Source organism: Bos javanicus, chromosome 5 (assembly GCF_032452875.1).
Source record: "Bos javanicus breed banteng chromosome 5, ARS-OSU_banteng_1.0, whole genome shotgun sequence".
NCBI lineage: Eukaryota > Metazoa > Chordata > Mammalia > Artiodactyla > Bovidae > Bos > Bos javanicus.
In genome coordinates, this window is record NC_083872.1 from 36,481,605 (window position 1) to 36,503,179 (window position 21,575).

General features: G+C 39.1%; 1 protein-coding gene across 5 annotated transcripts in view; it reads right to left on the bottom strand.

Annotated features, from left to right (window-relative positions):
- Nucleotides 1–360: 360 nt before the first annotated feature.
- Nucleotides 361–21,575, bottom strand: part of TMEM117 (transmembrane protein 117) — a 603,954-nt gene continuing 582,739 nt past the window's right edge. For all 5 annotated transcript variants that reach the window (XM_061416386.1, XM_061416387.1, XM_061416385.1 and 2 more), the window contains 2 exons: nt 15,194–15,323; nt 361–2,115 (listed from right to left, as the gene is read on the bottom strand). In XM_061416386.1, the coding sequence (XP_061272370.1) occupies nt 1,469–2,115; nt 15,194–15,323 (777 nt within the window). In that variant the 3' untranslated portion in view covers nt 361–1,468. The remainder of the gene's footprint in view (nt 2,116–15,193; nt 15,324–21,575) is intronic.

Consider the following 21,575-nt stretch of genomic DNA (forward strand, 5'->3'; position numbering starts at 1 on the left):
TAAAGCTGACTCTCAAGTGACAGATAAATGCATAGTTCTATTATGCATGCTAATTTCAACATGCAGCAAGCTTAAAAGCAGATAGATCAAAACAAGAGAGGTTTTAAAAAATCATAAAGACAAAATAGAGCTATGTTGGTATGTGACAAGAAAATAATTCTGCCTTAAAAGTGAATCTTCCTCAATCCCCTCAAGAAACATGTAACCACAATTTATGGAACAAAATTAAAACCAAGTTGGGATTGTCCCATTTCTTAGCTTGCCTGGCTTTGAGTTAAAAAAAAAAGGAGGGGGGGGTGCTGTTGTTAAATTAAGATACAATTGATCCTTCTATTATAAACAAAAAACTAGATCACATAATTACTGATGTATAATTCTGATTTATTAATGTGCGATGTTTAGTTCTTAAAAAAAAGGAAAACAACACAAACACACACACATAAAACAAGCCAATAAACAGACTTTTTCATGCGCATCTTCTTTTCTACCTCACAAAGTTCCATGGCATGATTTTTAGAGGTGTTCCCTTGCTCAGGGTTGGCATATGTTTTTCAATTTTCAGTGTCCAGAGCCACATTTACAGAAAGATGTACAAATATTGTAGATGGTAGCCTGCACAACCCTCACATGATTAAAACTTCAGTTCCTTGGTTTTCTAGGGCTTTGTGTAAATGCCAGTACACTTCAGAGTTTACCTAACTGTGCCTCTCAACCTTTGGTCCCAAAGGTGAAGGGCAGGATTTTTAATCAGGTAGCAATTTATCTGTAATTAGGAAAACATAATTACGTATTATCATCTAATTGCAATTACTGGTTGGAGAAAGTCACATTTCACAAGTAGTGACCCATGCTGGATTAGTGTTCTCCTATTACTGAATTCTGCATCTGTATTTGTATTTGGCAGGAAGCCAATAAAAATTCAAAGGTAATCACTATGCTTCTCTGCAGTCCAGCTGTCAAAGTCACTAACTCCATTGCTGAATAAGAAAGCGAGACATACTTTCTGAACCACATCTTGGCTATATCTGTTTCCTGCTCAGACATCAAGTGGAGATCAAAATAACTGTATACAAAAAAAAAAAAACACAAACCCATGTGAAGTAGGTTAGAGAACTGTTCCACGCTTCATTTCTGGTACAGTTAAAAAGTTTAATGTCTCAAGGCACCACTATGGTTGAACATTGGATACGCGGGTAACCAGCTAATCTAGTAGGCTGTAAAGTCAGTAAATAGCTTGTGCAACTGTGAAAAGCAATCTCTAGAGAACTGTTAGATATATTGTAGGCACAGGTATCATAATAATACAAATAGAAAACAATGAGTCCTAGAAAAAGCATGTTGAGCACCGTTGTGGCATCATTTGTATTTCTTTACCTAACGCTATGTAAACCTCACATTTACGAAAGGAAAGACTAACTTCTGAAAGTTACACTCAAGGTTGCTCTTTGTGCTTTCCCCAAAAGTGGATCTAGTTCGTCGGTGTACTTTTAGAAGTCGTTGGATCTCCGTCACCCTCAGTGGTGCTGGTTGATTCATTCAAGTGCGAGCTCAAGTTCTCCGCTGTTAGGTGAGAAGACTTGTAGACGATCTCATTGAAGTCAGACCTGATGCACACCAAGGCGGGGTCATTCAGTGGGTCTTCCACCGAGGCCTGGGTGTTTTCTCTTGTGATTCCCATGTCCTTGCTGTGTTCCGAGGGGGATTTTCTTCTCATGCGAGTGTAAGTTTTGTCTTGATTCTCCATGCCTTGCTCATTTTTCAAAAACCGTCCAAAGAACCAAATGAAGAATCCAAACCACACAAAAGCTATTAAACTTGGAACAAAAGCCAGACACTTGACATCAAGGCTTGCCCCTATGAACCTGCTGTGGAGGAACATGTCTCCCTCAACATAGGTTTTATTAGTCCGAGGGTTGGTGTGGTTGGACCGCCATTCCCAGGATAGCTTGGTTCTGTTCAAATCCTTTAGACTCTCTGAGTCTTTGACTGTATATATCTTCTGTCCTGGGCCAATATACTGTCCATATTCATGAGGCTTATAAAATATCTGATTCTTCCACATATTAAGATCCAAAATCAAGACGAGAAAGATAATTCCATAGTTAAACCATTTACCTGCATTAAAAAAGAAATACTGTGTATTAGTCAAAGACTGATAAAACTGCAATAGGGGTTTTCTCCTATAAAATGGAGATAATGGTATTATAGCATGAACTGTTAATGTTTTAGACCTGTTAACAATTTTTTGAGGGTACTATACTGCCATTAAGTCAGTTGGCAAAGGAATTTACTAAATGGATGTTAAGCATGTGAAAATGTAACTCTTGATCCCAGAGCCAGTAATTTATGGTATTTATACTAACTAGACAAAGTCTCCTGGCTTTTAAGGCACCACCACTATACTCTAATTGGGTTTCATGTAGGTTATTCTCCAGAACATTTCAATTAAGGTTTAAAAACAAGTTCTAATAAAATTCTTAGAAAAGTCCAACATATGATTGAATATCTCTTATGGTTTTATAATTATGTCTGGGAAAGAAATAAATCATCTTGCAACGTAAGCACAACAGTGCATCAATTGAATTCACATTGCTGTTTGTTGGTGACCTGTCGATTAAACTATTAGTCGATGTGGTTCAGATCAATAATCCTTGAGCATTCATTTCAAGACTTTAAAAACATCAAATTCTCATTGAACAGAATCCATTCATCAGACATATAAATATAACCAAAGCTTTAGAAGATATGATTTGGAGAGACTCTAACCACTATGACTTCTTTGTAGGATTTAAAAGTCCTATATAAATAAGATATTATTTAGAGACATATTATCTAGTGAAATCTTTGCATCTTTAAATGGAAATAATGTGGAAAAACTTTGAAGGGATACTATATTCCATTATAATTTTTATTATAATTCGTTACAAATTTTACAGTATGAAGTGTTAGCTTAGTAACACTTCATAGTTTTGCTATAGCAAATAATGTGATATATTTACAGATTCTAAAAGCTTTAGTTATTATATATAATGTCAAAATTATTTTGTATTTAAAAATAATGATATTGAACATTATTAAGTTACTGCCTCACATGACAGCTAGGATCTTGGGAAAATGTCTTAAACTAAAACTGGTAAACACGTATTTTGTAATACATACTTCAATAGAACACATAGCTTAAATATGACCTTGGGTAAGGAAAGGAGGTTAGGAAAATATTTTATCATCATTACACATTTTCAAGCTCCTATAATGTGCAAATATGAGGGCTTTCCCAAATCCTTGTCTGGATTCCAAAACCTACTAGCTACATTAACTTGAGTTAGTTGCTTAAATTCTCCAAACTCCAATTTCTTTACAAGCATAAAATAACAGTACTTATTAAAGCGGTTAACATTTCATGAGATTATTATATACTAAGCACAATGTTTGCTATATAAATAGAACTCAGTAATTGTCACTATTATTATCATCAAAGCCTTGCCTAAGTCATGATAATGTCTTCATTTGCATGGAAAGGTACAACTTCTCTATGAAGAGAATTTATTTAAACCACAGGAAGGGAAATTATAACTGCCTGTCCTAAAATCATTCACTATACAGGGTTTATAATATTTGTAATGAAAATTTTTGCCTGAATGATTAGTTTGGCACACCCAAACTATAAATTAAAGTGGGGACGCTGGAAACATCTCCAGATATGAAAACATGCTTATAACACCTCGTACTGTTAAGTTCAAGCCAGTCCTGCCCTCTTGTATCTTCAAAATGAAAACAGAATCAACCCTAAAATAAATCAAGAAAGCTCAAGCCAGAGAAATTCCACCAAATACAAAGGCAGGCATCATTGCCAGATATTTATTGTATTCATAATAGACTCTGTGGAGGATACCTTAGTAGATCCTGAGGGCATATATCACTGCCTTCAAGGAAGGAACTTACCATCTTACGGGAAAAACAGAACAGAGACATCAACAGATAAATAATAATAATAAGAGGCCACATCTAAGAGGTGCCGAAGGAGTGATACAAACCATAAAGCTGAAGACATTGAGAAAATGGACTAAAAACTGAGTGCTAATTCTGCAGAAAGGATTTTGAAGGAAGTAGCAATTCATGTGGTCAAGAAAGAAAAGGAGGACAGGGAACAGTTTGGAAAATGTTATGTTTCTTTTAGTATATGTTTTTATTATGCTGCAGATAGAATAATGTACAGAAAAAGATCAGCTAATGTGGAAGAGACGGGGCAGAGAGAAGGGAAAGAATGGAGACTATCGTAGGAAAAGAAGGCACAGCAAAATGAGAGACAGGTGATATGAAAAGTTCAGGGATTCTCATTCAGTATCATAGAGGCACTAAGTTTGTAGCTTTCGTGATTGAAGCAGTTAGGAGAGGGGTTTTGGGTCCTTCTCTGTTGTAGGAGATCCATACTTATTCTCCTTTTGTAAACGACATGGGTTATGAAGCTATGGGGAGGGGAAGAGGTCCTTGAACTTGTAGGACTGACCATCAACTTTTTGACTCACAAAGTGAAAAAAGTGAAAGTACTAATTTCTCAGTCATGCCTGAATCTTTCCAACCCTTTGGATTGTAGCTCAACAGGCTCCTCTGTCCATGGAATTCTCCTGGCAAGAATACTGGAGGAGGTATTCCCTTCTTGGGGGATCTTCCTGACCAAGGGAGCAAACCCAGGTCTCCTACACTGCAGGTAAATTCTTTACCATCTGAGCTCACAAAGTCTCCTTGGAAAAACCCTGTTTAGATCACATTTATCAACTCATGAACAGAGCAGTCTCCCATATGGGGTTTCTGTTTCTAGGGTAATGATGTCAGAAATTGAACATAAGCAGCACCACAGAATCAGAAAGGAAAAGGAGGAATGCTCATGGAGCATAGAGAAGGGTGCTTTTCTGGTGGCTAGAAGATGCTCAGTGAATAACAGTAAAAGGAAAAAATAAATAAAATCAGGGGAAAAAAGTGGTAGTGAATTTACAGTGATCAAACTGAAGGAACCCTGCAGATAGAAAGAGCTTTTTTTCATACTTTCAAATTATTTTCTCTACCCAAGTTGAATGGTGCTGGGTCAGCCTGACCACTAAACATTCACATTAAAAAATCATGTTATGGCACTTCTCAAGTGACCTGGTGTCCATATATTAAGACAAGAGAAAAAAAAAAAAGAGAGAGAGAAAAAAAAAAGACAAGAGGAAGGAGACACCAGTTAAAAATGTGTTGCCTGACATGGATACCATTACTCCGCTCTAACACATCTTTACTGATTTGTGAGAGGGGAATCATAGTGACAAAAACTGCAGCTTGGACATCAGCAGATGGAGATCAAATACTCAGTACAATTTGGGTAATGTGTTTAACCTCTCCAGATCTCAACGATTTTAGTTTCAAACTGAGTTAACAGAAATAGATGCCTTCCAGTTCTATGATTCTGTCCTCTTCCCCCAAGCCCTTCTATTTGTTAACCATGTAAATTCAATTTTTTGTGCTGTGAAATGGAGAATACCATCAGTGTTGTTGTTCAGTTACTCGGTTATGTCCAGCTCTTTGTGACCCCATGTACTGTGGCATGCCAGGCTTCCCTGTCCTTCACTATCTCCCTAAGTTTGCTCAAATTCATGTCCATTGAGTCAGTGATGCCACCCAACCCCTCCTCTGTCATCCCCTTCTCCTCCTGCCCTCAATCTTTCCAGCATCAGGGTATTTTCCAATGAATCAACTCTTCACATCAGGTGGCCAAAATACTGGAGCTTCAGCTTTAACATCAGTCTTTCCAATGAATATTCAAGGTGGATTTCCTTTAGGATTGACTGGTTGGATCTCTTTACTGTCCAAGGGACTCTCAAGAGTCTTCTCCAGTACCATAGTTCAAAAGCATCAATTCTTCGGTGCTCAGCCTTCTTTATGGACATGACTACTGGAAAAACCATAGCTTCAATTATCTGGACCTTTGTTGGCAAAGTGATGTCTCTGCTTTTTAAAATGCTGTCTAGGTTGGTCATAGCTTTTCTTCCAAGGAGCAAGTGTCTTTTAATTTCATGGCTGCAGTCACCATCTGCAGTGATTTTGGAGCCCAAGAAAATAAAATCTCTCACTGTTGCCATTGTTTCCCCATCTATTTGCCATGAAGTGATGGGACTGGATACCATGATCTTAGTTTTTTGAATGCTGAGTTTTAAGCCAGCTTTCTCACTCTCTTCTTTCACCTTCATCAAGAGGCTCTTTAGTTCCTCTTCACTTTCTGCCATTGCTGCTGCTGCTAAGTCACTTCAGTCGTGTCCGACTGTGCGACCCCATAGACGGCAGTGCACCAGGCTCCCCCATCCCTGGGATTCTCCAGGCAAGAACACTGGAGTGGGTTGCCATTTCCTTCTCCACTGCATGAAAGTGAAAAGTGAAAGTGAAGTCGCTCAGTCATGTCCGACTCTTAGCGACCCCATGGACTGCAGCCCACCAGGCTCCTCCATCCATGGGATTTTCCAGGCAAGAGTACTGGAGTGGGGTGCCATTGCCTTCCCCATTTCTGCCATTAGGGTGGTGTTATCTGCATATCTGAGGTTATTGATATTTCTCCTGGAAATCTTGATTACAAGCTTCATCTAGCCCAGCATTTCGCATGATGTACTCTGCATAGAAGTTAAATAAGCAGGGTACAGTATACAGCCTTGACATACTCCTTTCCCAATTTTGAACCCGTCTCTTGTTCCATGTCCGGTTTTAACTTTTACTTCTTGACCTGCATACAGGTTACTCAGACACTCATCAAACCACCTCAAAGGATCATCATGATTGTCAACTAAAAAACAGTCACAACCTGAAAGTAGAGAGCTGTTTTATTTGGAGGGAAGGTTTAAGACTCCAAATCTGGGAAGTAGTTCTGAGAAAACTGCTCAAAGGAGGCAGAAGGGGAAGTCAGGAAGTTTGCAATAAAGGGAGCAGGCAGTTTGAACCTCAAAGATCATGTGTCAAGTTAAGGAATTTAGCATTGTATGTACAGGAAGATATAAGCCTCTGGGCTCACTGCATTCACTCCTTTCATATGCACTTCAGCTGTCTGGGGCCAATCTTGTTTCCTTGTTCACCTTGCTTCTTGCATTCCCCCAGCCCCTAAGCAATCTCTGTGGGGGTGGCAGCATCTGCTGGATCTCAGTTTTGGGAGTCCTCATTCACATTTGGAGGCCAGATATCGGTGATGATTGTGACATTTCTTGTTTATTAATATGGCAGGAGATATTTTCATTTCACAGGATATAATGAAAAGTTGTGGACCTGCGAGGTGATGCTAATGGTAATGAACCTGCCTACCAATTCAAGAGATGTAAGAGACGCCAGTTCAAACCCTGGATCAGGAAGATCCCCTGGAGGAGGGCATGGAAACCCACTCCAGTATTTTTGCCTGGAGAAGCCCATGGACAGAGGAGCCTGGTAGGCTACAGTCCATTGGGTCACACAGGGTTGGACACGACTGAAGCGACTTAGCATGCATGCAAGCACAATGAGAAGGGGTGTTTGAGAGTTCTCTGAAATATACTGTTTGCCCAAAATGTAGGGTAGTATTATTTCTACAATTTCTTCTTTCTGCTTCTTCAATCCAGTTAATATACAATCTAAATAGAGAGAAGAGCATGTTAATGGTTTCTAACAAAGATATATTCTCAATGTTTCAGTTTGGATAAAACAGAATGAATTACTGAGCAGTGACATTAATAGGTAGATATCACTGGACCAATTGGGCTCCATGCTGTCTCAGGTGGTAAAGAATCCACCTGCAAGGTGGAAGGCATGGGTTCAATCCATGGGTGGCAAGATCCCCTGGAGGAGGAAATGGCAACCCACTACAGTATTCTTGCCTGGAGAATTCAATGGACAGAGGGGCCTGGCGGGCTACAGTCAGACAGGATTGAGCGACTAACACTTTTACTTTCACTGAACTAATTACCCAAGAGGCCCCAGTGTGAATCTAAATGTGAAAATGCATTGTGAATCAGCATATTTAACATGTGAAAAATCCCTAGCAATTGATAATTTGCCTACAGCTTGCAGTAGTATTAGTCCAGAGAAACGCACACAAAATGTGAAGCTAAATAACAGGGTACAGATTCTCCCCAAACCCCGACTCCATTTCCACAGCCCAGAGACCACGTGGGGGTGGGGAAGTGTGGAGGGGAGAGCATTAGATGAGGCAGGATTCCTATTGATTTATTTCCTTTTCTGCTTCTGTGAAGGCAGCCTCGCCCTTCCCCCACTGCTGTAGTTGCTCAGTTGAAAATGCAACTGCTGAAAATAGAGAAGAAACGGCTCTTCTTACTTTTTGCATCCTGCCCACCTGACATAACTCCTGCTCCATTTATCCATCGGTACAGAGGAAGGATGTCCATCTTTCTCTAGAGTCCTTTTTTCCATTTTCCGACACAGTGTTTTGTTACCTTCATAATACTCTCTCCTCTTTAAAAATTACTTTAATGAGATGCAGCAAACTAGAAAGCAAAATTAAGTGGGACAACTCAACTTAGTGTACTTGTCTATGAAGTGAAGGAGTTGAGTTATATAACCCTTAAGATTTCTTCCTAGTCCTAAAAGTCTCCTTGATGAGTCTATGAAATAAACACCGCCTAAACCTTAATGTTTTATGATGGAGTGGAAATCTCACCATTAGAGCAAAAAAGATGCAATATACATTTTTCAGATGGAGAAAGCTTTCCTTAAAAAAAAAATGATTGTATATTCTCAGAAATGCTGTTTACCATAAAAAATAAATTTGAGTCTCTGAAATGACTCACACGAAAAGGTGTAAGACACAGAAAAAGAAGAAGACTAACAGTGCTTCTATTGCCATTCTTTCATGTGTGTTGTTGTGAATGTACAGTCAATCGACCATAACAAGAGGTTTGGTATTTTGGCATTAATTGTATGAGAGTTTTTGCATTTCCCCCTGTTGTTTCAACTACACAGCATAATGTAAATCAGCAAGGAGGAAGGGTAAGAACCCATACATTATTTCTATTTATCTCCTTCTCGAAATACCTCACTGTCTCCTTTAATGAGAAATCCCTGCATGGTGTTGTGGGATTGCCTCTTTCCTGTGTTGTGTGCTTGTAATGAATCTTACTGATTGGCAAAAATGATATTATGATGGTAATTTTATCATCTTACTTTGTGGGAGCTTAGAGAATCCTGGGCTAGTTGATTTTAAAAGAATTCTTCATTAAATATCAGCCGCATTTTAGCATAGGAAATGACAAGAGTTTGGGGAAAACTGTTATTTCTTTCAACTAAGGAAAAATACTATATGTGCTGATATTTCCACCTATAATGAACCTTTCATAATTCAAATATGCAATTATAATATTAAAAAAAAATCTTTTACTCAGTAGGGTTGCCAGTTAGTGTTGAGGTTGAGCTGTGCTGTTAGCACCTCTATAGCAAGTGGGGTCACCATTTGGGCAGACTCTATGCCCAGTGGTCATGCTCTACAAAGCCACCAGCATCCATTATGTGATCACAGGAAACCCTGACCTTGAAGAAGATGAAGTTTGTATAATTAAATAAATAACAGTGTGCTGTAATAAGTTTCCTGGCCACGTTCAATATCCTCTCATTCCAGACCTGATCAGTGTAAACAGGGCACTCTGAGTTAGCGGCTCTTTAAGCACTGGCCCCACCCACCCCCACACCCCCCTTGCAACCAGGTAATTTAAGAATATCCAGAAACCACATTAAATGCTTGGGTCATGAGGAGACGGTTGAGCCAATTGAAGATACTTACTAAAAAGTTTATGAACTAATAAGAACTGAGTTAGTAAATTATCTCAAGACTTAAAAGCAAATGAATATAGCTTCTCAAAATGCCTCTCTTGTCATTGTTACTTTCTTAAGTAGGAGACTACTCCTTTAGGACATAATCCAATATGATGAATAGAGGTAGAAACTTGTGATGATGAAAAGCACAAGAAAAGGATGTGAAGTTGTACTGAATTCAATTACCATCACACTCTTTCTTGAGACTGGGAACTGTGCTATGCTCATTTCTGTATTCCCTAGATCCTCGTTTAGTTTTAGACACATGTTAAATCAGAAAGTGTCCATTAATCAATAAGTAAAGTCTGAAATACTATGTCCAGAAAAATTTCAAGGAATGAAGTTCTAGACTTTCAAATCAAATGCCGTTGTCACAATGATCTGGTGAATTCTAAGATACTGCTAAAATCAGATAAAGTCTGGAAAATTGGGAAAAACAAACTATTTATGTCTCAAAGAATATGACTAGTTATATATTTCAAGTCTTTCTTCTGGCTATAAAGAGAAATATCTGAAAAGCATTTGAGTTTTACTATAAAAACCCTCATCTATGCATAAATAAACCCAGGACACCTCATTCTGGACAGAACAGACCAGCTTAGGGGCAGCAAGGGCTGACAGGCTATGGGCAGAGCAACTATGGCCTTGAAGAAGATGAGTTTGGGACAAATAAAAGGAATTGCTGCTTTAGGTAGAAGTAAACAGTTAATGCTAGAGCTTCACAAATGTGTTGGAAATGGAAATTGCTGCAGGAAAGGTTCAGAAAAATTCATAACTAAGAGAATAGCAAGAGATCCTTGTATGCTTTGGATAAATTCATGATCATTGGGGACTGTCATGGTGAAGAAGATGCATTGCATTTCCCTATAACAAGTCCCTTGCTAATTTTGCCAGACAGAATATTCTGCTGGATGCACCACTGGCCTGCCCTTGCCAGCACTTTCCATGATCTGATTGACACAGGAGAGCTCCTTAAAAAACAATCCTTGGGAACTCATTTGCCAAAAATCATGCACCTATGGAAATAAAACGAAGGACATTATTTTCATGCATTCTTTTCCACAGTTTCGCCATTGTGAAGCACCTGTGCCCTCGCTCTGCTCAGGAAACTGAAATAGAACACCGACCTAGGGAGGCTTGTTCACTGCTACATTTTCCATTTTTGCCGAAAGGTTCCCATGGGCATCGTCATGCCAGTAGTGTGAATTCTCTCCTCACAGATGCACAGGCCTTCCTTCTGGCCTTTCCCCCAACCCTCTCCTAATTTACTCAGATGATGGCCACCGATGGGACACTTCTTTTGGATGTCTGACTGGGATGACAGATGGCAGAGCTTCCAACGGGATCTGCATTAATAGGACTTGGGGAGCTTCAGAGTCTGAATTGAGAGGCCATTCCTCTCTGGCCTCCAGAGACTTAGTACATCATATTTTGAATCCATCTTTGCACTCATCTTATAGGTAAAAGGGAAGATGGCGAAAGAGATAATTATACGGTTGTATTTAGCATTTACTTTTAGGAGAATGAACAGTGGACTTGAGCTAAAAGCACCAGTGTGACCAAATCACTAACCATTTATCCCCTTTATTACTGAAGTCAAAATTCCCAGAAAAAAATATTTTAACACACCCTTGGAAAAGAGATGATTTATTTTTATAAGCTGTAGCTCAGCTTATAAAATGAAAGCTCATACATACTGCAGCAAACCATCTGTCGGGGGGGATCCAGATGAGCTAAACAGATGCAACAATTCAAGTTATTTCTGACATGCATAAATAAAACTAGCTAGGAATCAGGATTAAAAAATACTCAAATCCTAAAGGCTTTTAAAATGTCAATGGGAACTCATTAGTGTCAGATAACCCTCTACATATAAAGCATTTCATTGGGAGAGAGATTTTTTTTTTTTTTTCATTCCTAGCTTTGTCTTTCTCGAGGACTCAGAACATAACTGCAATTTATGTAACAGGAAAGAACTCAGAATAGTTGATAAATAATCAGAGAGCTCTCTCCCAGGCTACTTAGTATTTTTTGAATTATAGGGAAAGCAGATTCTGAATGGATAAAAGGAAAAGCTTTAGGTAAAAACAGTGAGAACTTACTGAGTGCTTGCTTCACGGCAGGCAATGCTTTAAGTACCTTGTACATATTACTTAATTTCATCCTCACTGCAATCCTATGGGATAAGTATCATCACTGTCCCCATTTAACAGATGAAAATACTGAACCTCTAAGAGGTTAAAGAGCTTGACAAGGGCCCTGCCACCAGTTAGTAGCAGGGCTGGAATCTACACACCAAATCTTTACATTCCATTGCCTCAGCATGCACAGAACATCTTTTCCAGATCACAGAGAAATGATAATTGACACCATCAAGCCATCCTTGACCCTGGAAGAATCCCAGCCATCCCTGTCTAGGCTCTTCTGGTGCAGAACAAACACAGAGAAAGCATTAGACAGAGCTGTCTGACAGTCTGTAGGATCCTTTTCTAGCCCTGTCTCCAGCTTCTTCTGGACCTTTCTCCAGTCATGCTTTGCTTTGGGACCTCCTCTGATTTGGCCCCAGCTCTGAACTTTCTACCTCCTCTCAGATATGCCTTTCTTCCTGACTACCCCATTTAAAAATTTTATTTATTTATTTGGCTGCATCAGGGCTTAGTTGGGGCATGCAGGATCTTCGTTGTGTCTGGCAGGATCTTTCGTTGGCCCCGCACAGAGTCTCTAGTTGTGGTACATGGGATATGGAGCTCATAGGCTCAGTAGTTGTGGCACATGGGCTGAGTTGCACTCCATGTGGGATCCTAGTTCTCCCACCAGGGATCGAACCCAGATCCTCTGCATTGCAAGGCAGATTCTTAACCACTGGACCACCAAGGATGTCCCTACCCCATTTCTATTGAATGTGTATTCTGCCCCTTGGGTTTTGTTTGATAAGGCTTATAGAAAGTACATAAATGCTGAGATGAGAGGAACTCTGATTACAGGAAATGTTTCTCAGTAGCTGTATTTTTCAAAGTATGATCTGGCTACCTGCATAGGCATCACTGGTGGTGCTCCAGAGAATGGTGGATTCTGGGCTCCACCTCATACCTGAGGCATCTGACTCTGGGTGTGTGGCTGATGGATCATTTACACAAGCTCTCCAGGTGATTCCCATACAAACTAAAGTTTCAGAACTATTGACAGAGCGTGTTTCATGCTTAATGATCCCAGGGGTGATTCTATATTTACTGACCAGGAAAGCATTAAGGTCTACCTACAAAAAGAAGCAGAACTTGGAGGAAACTATCAAGCTAGCATTTGTGATTCTCTTGGAAGTTTGTGGGCTACTAACTATTGAGCATGTTAAAATACAACACAGTGCACTATGTTTTAGAGATTTTACCTGGGTTTGCCCAGAAACAACTATTTTACAATATCAAGTAAAGTCAAAGGCCTTTCAGGGCAGATGGGTGGTACTGCAGAATGGCTTCAGCAACCTCTTCAGTCAATTCACAGAACAAAGAGAACAACAAAGACAAAACAAAAGGGGGAACGTTCTGATTTTCTTCAGTTTCCCTGGGTTGAGAAGATCCCCTGGAGGAGGACAAGGCAACTCACTCCACTATTCCAGCCTGGAGAATTCCATGGACAGAGGAGCCTGGTGAGCTACAGTCCATAGGGTCACAAAGAGTCAGACCCAACTGAAGTGACTTGGCACACACACATGCGTTCTTAAGTAGAACATGCTGAATTATGTAAGCTTTGGGCACCACAAAACCTGCCCCTACCCCTGTCTATAAATGACAGCATATATGACAAAGCTACATATAAGAGCCCTGAATTAAATATTTTTAACAGTTTTATTTTCCTTTCCGGCCAATGGACTCTCTGAGCCTCCCTCCCCACCTCTCCTCTCCTTTTTTTAAACTTGATGTTCTGCACTCAAATAGGATATTTTTGAAAAGCCTTCTGATAGTCAGAGACAATATTAGTGCCATGATGGTCTGAGACAAGAGCTGATAGTAAGAACAGATGGTTCTGGCAAAAGCCCACCCAAAGGGATATGATGATACCACGTGTGTGATAGCTGTTTTAGAAGTCTGAGAGGGCAGTGTGCTGCAGAGATTAAGTGGGGACTCTGAAACCACACTATGTGACCTGAACTCAAATTGATTGATTTACCCAGCAAATTTAATAGATGGGCCTCATTCATTTTGAATAGGAAAAGAAACCTGCTGTATCTTCCCTATTCATGAGCTCATTCTCCAATTTAGGAAGGTCGCCTCATGCTCAAAGCAAAAAACAGCCTTCAAGTTGGGAAGCAAAGGTTTTTTTGCAGCACTCAGATGTTCACGTTCTCTGCGCTCAGGCTATTTTTATTCAGCAGCACAGACGGTCGTGTAAGCACAGATTTCTTTGGCAGTTTTTATTATAGCAGGTGTAGGATCCTAGGCCATTGTCCTTAAAACACACACGTTCACTACCCGCATTTGAACAGCTTGAGAACTAATGCCATTCTTTATTTGATTATGTAGCTTACTGATTCTTGCTAAAAAAAAAAAAGAATTATAAAACATAACTCCAAGAAGACTTGTTTAGATGAGAATGACTGAGATGTCATGAAAGAATATTATAATAAATCATATTCAAGCCATTTCAAGAGCAGGACACATTTGAAAATGGAATAATCTAAGCATCCACAAGAGAATGACTTGAGGCAAACATGGAACCTTGCCACAGCAGTTTAAGTTTCACTCAATCAGATGAGAAGTGGCCTGAACTCCCTAAAGGCACGTGGTCTGACTGGAGCTGTAGGATACCATTGTTTTAATCTCAGCAGCAAATGAAGAAGAAAGCACAAAGAGTATTCATGTTAAAAAAATACACTGAGCTGTATGTTGTGAAAAAGAAACCCACCTAATGAGCAAAACCCAGGCAGAGTGGCCTATGGAGTGTGGCAGAGACAGCTAGTGATATTCCTAGGCTAGAATACAAGACCTGATACCACATGGCTACTCAATGGCAGAGCATGTCTCTCTGTTCTCCTTGACTCTGTGTGGGGCTATCTCACTAGGTACTCCTCATGGAATGTGAGTGGAGGTGACATGTTCTATTTCCAGGCCAGGTGGCTAAGAAACAGACAAATTCTCTCAGTCATTTCCCCCATTCTCTTTATTCCCATTTGCCCTCTGGATGCTGAAGCTGAAATTGTTAAAGCACCAGGAACTTAAGTCCAGAATGATGGTCCAGAGCCCCCCACTGATCCGGAACCACCTTGCACTGCTAAGTGAGTAAAACTAAACTATATTGCCAGATGCTTCTAAACTGTTACCATTTTCATTTTTAAAGCAGCCAGCATGACTCTAACCAGGAGACAATCAAATCATGTTCGAAATTTTACCTGTTATGTGAATATGATATTCCTCCTTGAAGATCTTCTGGAAGAAAGGAATCTTGAACTGCATATGAGGAGTATGCAAACCAGGAAGATTTACATCAACGTCTCCCATGAAATGTGGAAATTCCCAGTCCTGTCAGAGAAAACCAACATGACAACATATCTGTGATTTGTTTCATTCCTAAGCAGCAAAACACCAAAAATTGACTTTTTATAAGCACTTATTTTAAAATCATTTAAATGCAGCCAGCTGTTGGGTGTATCTGTTTTGTTCTGTGATGGTTGTTTTATGTACATTAGGTAGCAGTATGCAATCAAAATCAAAATTAAGTCATAACTTATATCCTCAGATTTTCTCTTTAATGTGATAATAAGAAACCAATGCAGAATTGATGTGCATTAATATATTTTTCTTTCTTTCATTATGGAGATCTGATCTTAAATTTTTATAGGAAGGAAGTGATCCATATTTTATAAATATGGGGTAATTTAGTTATTTTTTGTCCCACTATTTTTTAAAAATAAGAAATTTATACCAGCATATTTTCTGTAAGAAGACAAAGAGGATCTAATTCATTTAACCAAGTTCCTCAATTCACATCAAGGGAGTTTTATTAATCATCTGTGCTAGCAACTATATGGAATGGAAAAATGCCAAAATCTTCTGTCCTGTTCTCTTGCAATCTAGCATCAATTTGAACCAAATGATGGAGGGCCTGACATGCTAGCCTGAGAGATGCACAGTGAATTAATCCCAAAACTGTCATTAGCTATTTCCTTGTTGTCAAGGCAAAATCATGTGGGATGACCCTCCTTCTCACAAGGAAGGGAAAAAGATGCAAATGAGGATATTTTTAGGTGACTCATCTGCTCTTGGTTTTTGGATAGAAGCACCAAATTAAAGTTCATAACTAGCATGTGAAGAAGAAATACACTAAATAATGAAGAAACCTTTAAGCTGAATCCATGTTTTTATTTCCAGTAATAAAATTATCCCTAAATTAACAAACAGTTCTATATTTAGTGAATATTTTCTAAAGAACTTGGAGATGAAAAAATAATAAACAAAATATTACTTAAAATTTTTAATCCACTATTTTGACATAAAAAGTTAAATTTTTCTGAGATTTCTCTGTATGAAGCTAACAGAGGTGTGCTGATAATAGTGTGCATGAACATTTCAGGAGTTTCCATAGCCATTCCACTTCCCTCTTTGCAGAAAATTCTGATTAAGGGAGAAGAAACCTTAAAGGAAAGAAGAATATGTGAGTGGTGGTAATCAGGAAAGTTTTCAATGTTTATTAATTTTTGATCTATGGATAACTTTAAGCCAGTTATAAGAAAGAAATACATAAGTATAAAAATAAAATGATGCAATATCATCCCTTACTACTGGTACGTATGCCAGTATCTTGTTGGTCTTGCCTTTCCTGGTTTTTCAGAAATCAGCAGCAAATAGACATGTAATTTTGGAAATTCAGAAAACCCAAAGCACTGATGCTGGATGAATTTGGAATATTTTGATCTAAAATATTAGTAGAAAATGGATTGGAATAATACTTGTGAACTATTGCATTTTATTAAAGTGCACTTTTTTTCATTGATATCATCTTGCTCTATGTTACTCAGAAGACACTTGCAAAGAATTAAAATTGAATTTAGTCCTTAGCTAAAATATAACTGACATCTGCCATAAAAAATTATGCTTGGCAATGATAACCAGAGAATCTTTCACTAATCCAGGATAAGAAACATAAAGCATTATCAATAGAGCAATTCCCTTTCTTACTTCTTGGTTTAAGGAAGAATTTAAGATTAACAGATACACACTACACTGTATATAAAATAGTCATACAATAAGGACCTACTGTATGTATAGCACAGGGAACTATATATAATTCCTTGTTAATGGAAAAAATCTGAAAAGAATCACTGAATCACTTTGCTGTATACCTTAAACTGACACAACATCGTAAATCAATTACACTTCAATTAAAAAAGAAAAGGGAGTGAATACTTCTTGGTAGTAATTGGGCAAGTGTACTTAGTGTACTTTCTTTTGAAAAGATATTCTTGGACTGTTATTGTTTAGCTCTTCATTTCATGAAATCAAAGCTTTCTACTGGGTATGAAATTGATTTTAGTTTGAAAGTAATCTCTAGTGATTTCTTGTATACTGGTATCAAATCCTCACCCCCCCCCCCCCCCCAAATAGTTCCTTAATTATATCCCAACTGTACTTGGAGATAGAGGAATTCAGGAAATGTAAGCTATAAGACAGGAGAAAGTCTTCCTCTTTACCTAGATGACGGCATTCTTTTTTTTTTTTTTAAGAGATGAAGGCAGAGTGTTTGGGGGAAAATGTGAGAGTAGTATCTTACACCATCTAAGATATTAAAAACAAAGAACTAATAAAAGAGATGATACATAAAGTCTCTTAGATTCCCCCTGTATAATGTCCAGGGGCTTCCCTGGTAGCTCAGTGGTAAAGAATCTGCTTGCCAATACAGGAGACATGGGTTCGATCCCTGGTCTGGGAAGATCCCACATGCCTCAGAGCAACTAAGCCTGTGCACCACAGCTATTGAGCCTATGCTTTAGAGCCCAGGACCCACAACTCCTGAAGCCTGTACACCCACAGTCCTGCTCCACAGCAAGAGAAGTCACTGCAATGAGAAGCCCACACACCACAACTACAGAGTAGCCCCTGGTTGCCACAACTAGAGAAAAGCCTGTGCAGCAAGGAAGGCCCAGCACAGCCAAACAATAAATAAATAAAATTACCAGATTTGGGCTTTAAAAACTGTTTTCTTTAGTCTTTTAACTCCCTGCCTCCACCCTCTCCCTGCTACTCTTATTTTTGTAGTTTAGTTCCTCAGTCCTGTCCTGACTCCTTTGCAATCCCATGGACTGCAGCCCGCCAGGCTCCTCTCTCCATAGGATTCTCCAGGCAAGAATTCTAGAGTTGGTTGCCATTCTCTTCTCCAGAACATCTTCCAAATTTAGGGATCAAACCTGGGTCTCCTGCACTGCAGGCAGATTCTTAAACATCTGATTCAGCAGGGAAGCCCCTAATTCAATTCCTACTCTGCATATTTCTGCAGATGCATTGTTGAATCAGTGTAAATTCTGACCTTGACTTAGAATGGAATGGTAATAATAAACATTGCTACCACTTCCAATACATTTTGGGTTCATCTTAATGGAGGCATCAGAGGGTAGTGATACCTCAAGTATTTTTTTTTTATATATATATATAGGAGATAAAAGAGGAATAAGAATGATATTCTCAATCTCCACCTTCATCTCCAAATCCCACAGGCTTCTTGGGAAGGTGAGATAATGCCTGGACAGCAACTAGCACATTGCTGGAGACAGAGGGAAGGGACAGAGAAATAGTCAACAAGCATGGCTGATTTCCCAGCATCATTCCAAGGTCAGGGTGTTCCTGAGAGTGAAGCAGAGGAAGCAGACAGGTCTGTTTTCAGGAGAATCACACACAAAGCTGCTTCAGGGTCCAAGTGGAAAAGGACGAAGGTCATCTTCTCCTGCCCTCATCCACTGCACACTGCTGGCCTCCTGAAGTCTCTGATGGGACTTTGGTCAGAGCAGAGTCCTCCCAGAGGGCACCAGGAGCAGGACCATAGGGAAGGTCATTTCTCTCAAAGGGACATGTGAGTGACCTCAGTGGAGGACAGAAGAATGGGAGCAAAGTAATTTCTTGTGCAAAGTGTATCTCACACTGTAGTGACCTCCAGGAATAACTGTGGCAGACTTTCACTGTGATGGGGGAGGCATTGCTACCATGGAGCAGGAGCTGGTAACCTAGCAACATGTGAAACTACAGGCCAAAGAAACCCAAGGACACTTGGATCATACATTTTCAAGCACTGGCAATGCTCTAGCATCATCCTAAGCTACATGCTTATATTTACATACAAAATAACCCCCAAATCTTGCTATTATTAACTCACTTTACAGAAAAGAAAAATTTGCCTCAGAGAGGTTAAATTGTGACAAAATGAGGTAGCCGTCATATGGCAGAGCACAGGCAAAAGAATACATATTTTCTGTTGGGCCATGCTGCCTCTGACTATGAAAACTGATGACCCTTAACTGCTTTTGACTCATTACTAGAATTATTTATACCTGCTATACCTGTTCTGGGGGCTTCCTGGGTGGTAGAGTGGTAAAGAATCCACCTGCTAATGCAGGAGACACAGGAGACATGGGTTCTATCCCTGGGTTGAGAAGATCCCCTGGAGGAGAAAATGGCAACCCACTCCAGTATTCTTGCCTGAATCATCCCATGGACAGAGGAGCCTGGTGGGCTACAGGCCATGGGGTCGCAAAGAGTCAGACACAACTGAGCAACTGAGCGGGCATGTACACTATACCTGTTCTTATTGAGAACCACTGATAACAGTCATTGCATGTTCTTCTCTCACCAAAAGTCAGTTCCATGAGTGGCTTTAAATGATTTCCCCACCCCAACCCCAGAAGTTTCTCGTATTTTGTCCAACCCTAATTTGACCAAGAAGATCAACTGTAACTTCTCCATTAATCAACTGTCCCAGAGGTCGCTGATTTCCAATCAGACTGTTGAGTAGGGAGATTTGACCAACAGGAGATTACTAGCAGGTACTGAGATTCTCTTGGCATCAAAACTATGGATGTATAGCAGTTTCACACACAGATTGTATGTACATGTTATGAAAGCCATGGTGCTCTTTCCTTCTGCATACATCTTAAAAATTATATTTTGAACATCAGATGAAAACGTTGAGTTAAGAAAATGACAAAACAAGATGTATTCAGCTACCTAGACTGGGGGTAGAGACAGGTTGGTCCTGTGATTTTTTTTATAATATGTTCATTTACTCTATTCTTTAAGGAATGCTATCAGTATTCAGTAATTCAAAGCTCCCTTACTACAGTCTCCTCTCAAATCCAACATTGCCTTCAGCCGTCTGTCCCATTTGTGGCTCAGTGATGTGAGAATGATTTAAGTACATTGTGTCACTCACCGTACTCTAGTTATGCTCAGTTTATGGTAATGAACAGACTTCCAACTTTGTATCTTGCTTCATTTATGAGAAACAGCTAATTTTTATTCAGTTGGGTATATTTCCCATATAAAAATAAATGAGAAATGTCATGGTATATATCTACTCAGATTTCTTACATACAAGGGTTTACTTTTGCTTATAGCTATAAAAATCACATTTGAACACTGATGTCCAAATGATGAGTAATTTGGGACTGATGTGTCCAAATGTGATTCCATCCAAGTGTGGCTCTATTATTCATGGATCACATCCGGACAGACTTTCAGGATGGTGTTCAATATACAGTCTCAAGATATCCTGGATTCATCATTTCCTCACATTTTCTCATTGAGGTATACGCCCTGGGGTCCAGGCAAAGCACTTGGTACTGTGCAGAGGAACTCAAGCTTGAAACCCACACAGTTTTGAATTCCCCAACTAGCATTCTATTTCCCAAATCAAATGAAGGGGCCCCCATTTCTATTTAGAGAAGTATTAGGGGATAAAAATGTAATAACAGTGAATACTTTACCCTGCAAAAATGAAACCATGGTTTCAGAACAAAAATCATATTTTAGGAGCAAAGGCTGGCCACTTGGTTTTTGAGAAATTTAAGACACAATTTATATAATAGTTTGCCAAAAGTATACATAACAATTTAGAATAGAATTGACAATAAATTCCTAAATACTGATTAAAAATACCATTTTTCAGTGTAATAATTTGCATATCTCCTCTTTATAGGCATTTAGATTATAAGGATTTAAATGATTACAAAATTCAACTTTTCAGATTTGCTTCTTTCCCTTTGTTAATCTCCATTCTTCCTATTTCAGAACTGAATATAGGTCCATGAATATCAGAACATTATTCTACCCAAAATGCCCCCAGCTTGTAAAGTGCCCTTGGTTTTTCTATGCTTACCGTGTCCTAGCAACAAGATTTTAGATGACAGTGAACAGTGGTGGCCTGAAGAATTGTACTCACGCTTTGGAAGATATTTTTGCTTCTTATTAAGAATCTCAAGTACCTGATTTCTTTCAGCAACAGTACACTTCTCTTAATTGACAAAACTGCCATGGTCTCACTTAGCTGAATAAACCCTTGGAAATCTTGATGTACAGTAGATGTTGCTTATTTGTTTGTTTATTACCTTCCTCTCCCATTGGAATGTAAGCCCCAAGGAACATAAGGAATTTTCTCCTGTTTTGTTCACTGTTACATTTCTCCATACCTGTAGTATATACTAAGAACTCATATACTTGATGAATTGATGAATGTTGCTCTTTGAAAGTTAAAGATATACAATTACTTCTGAGTTTCATGTAAATGGAATT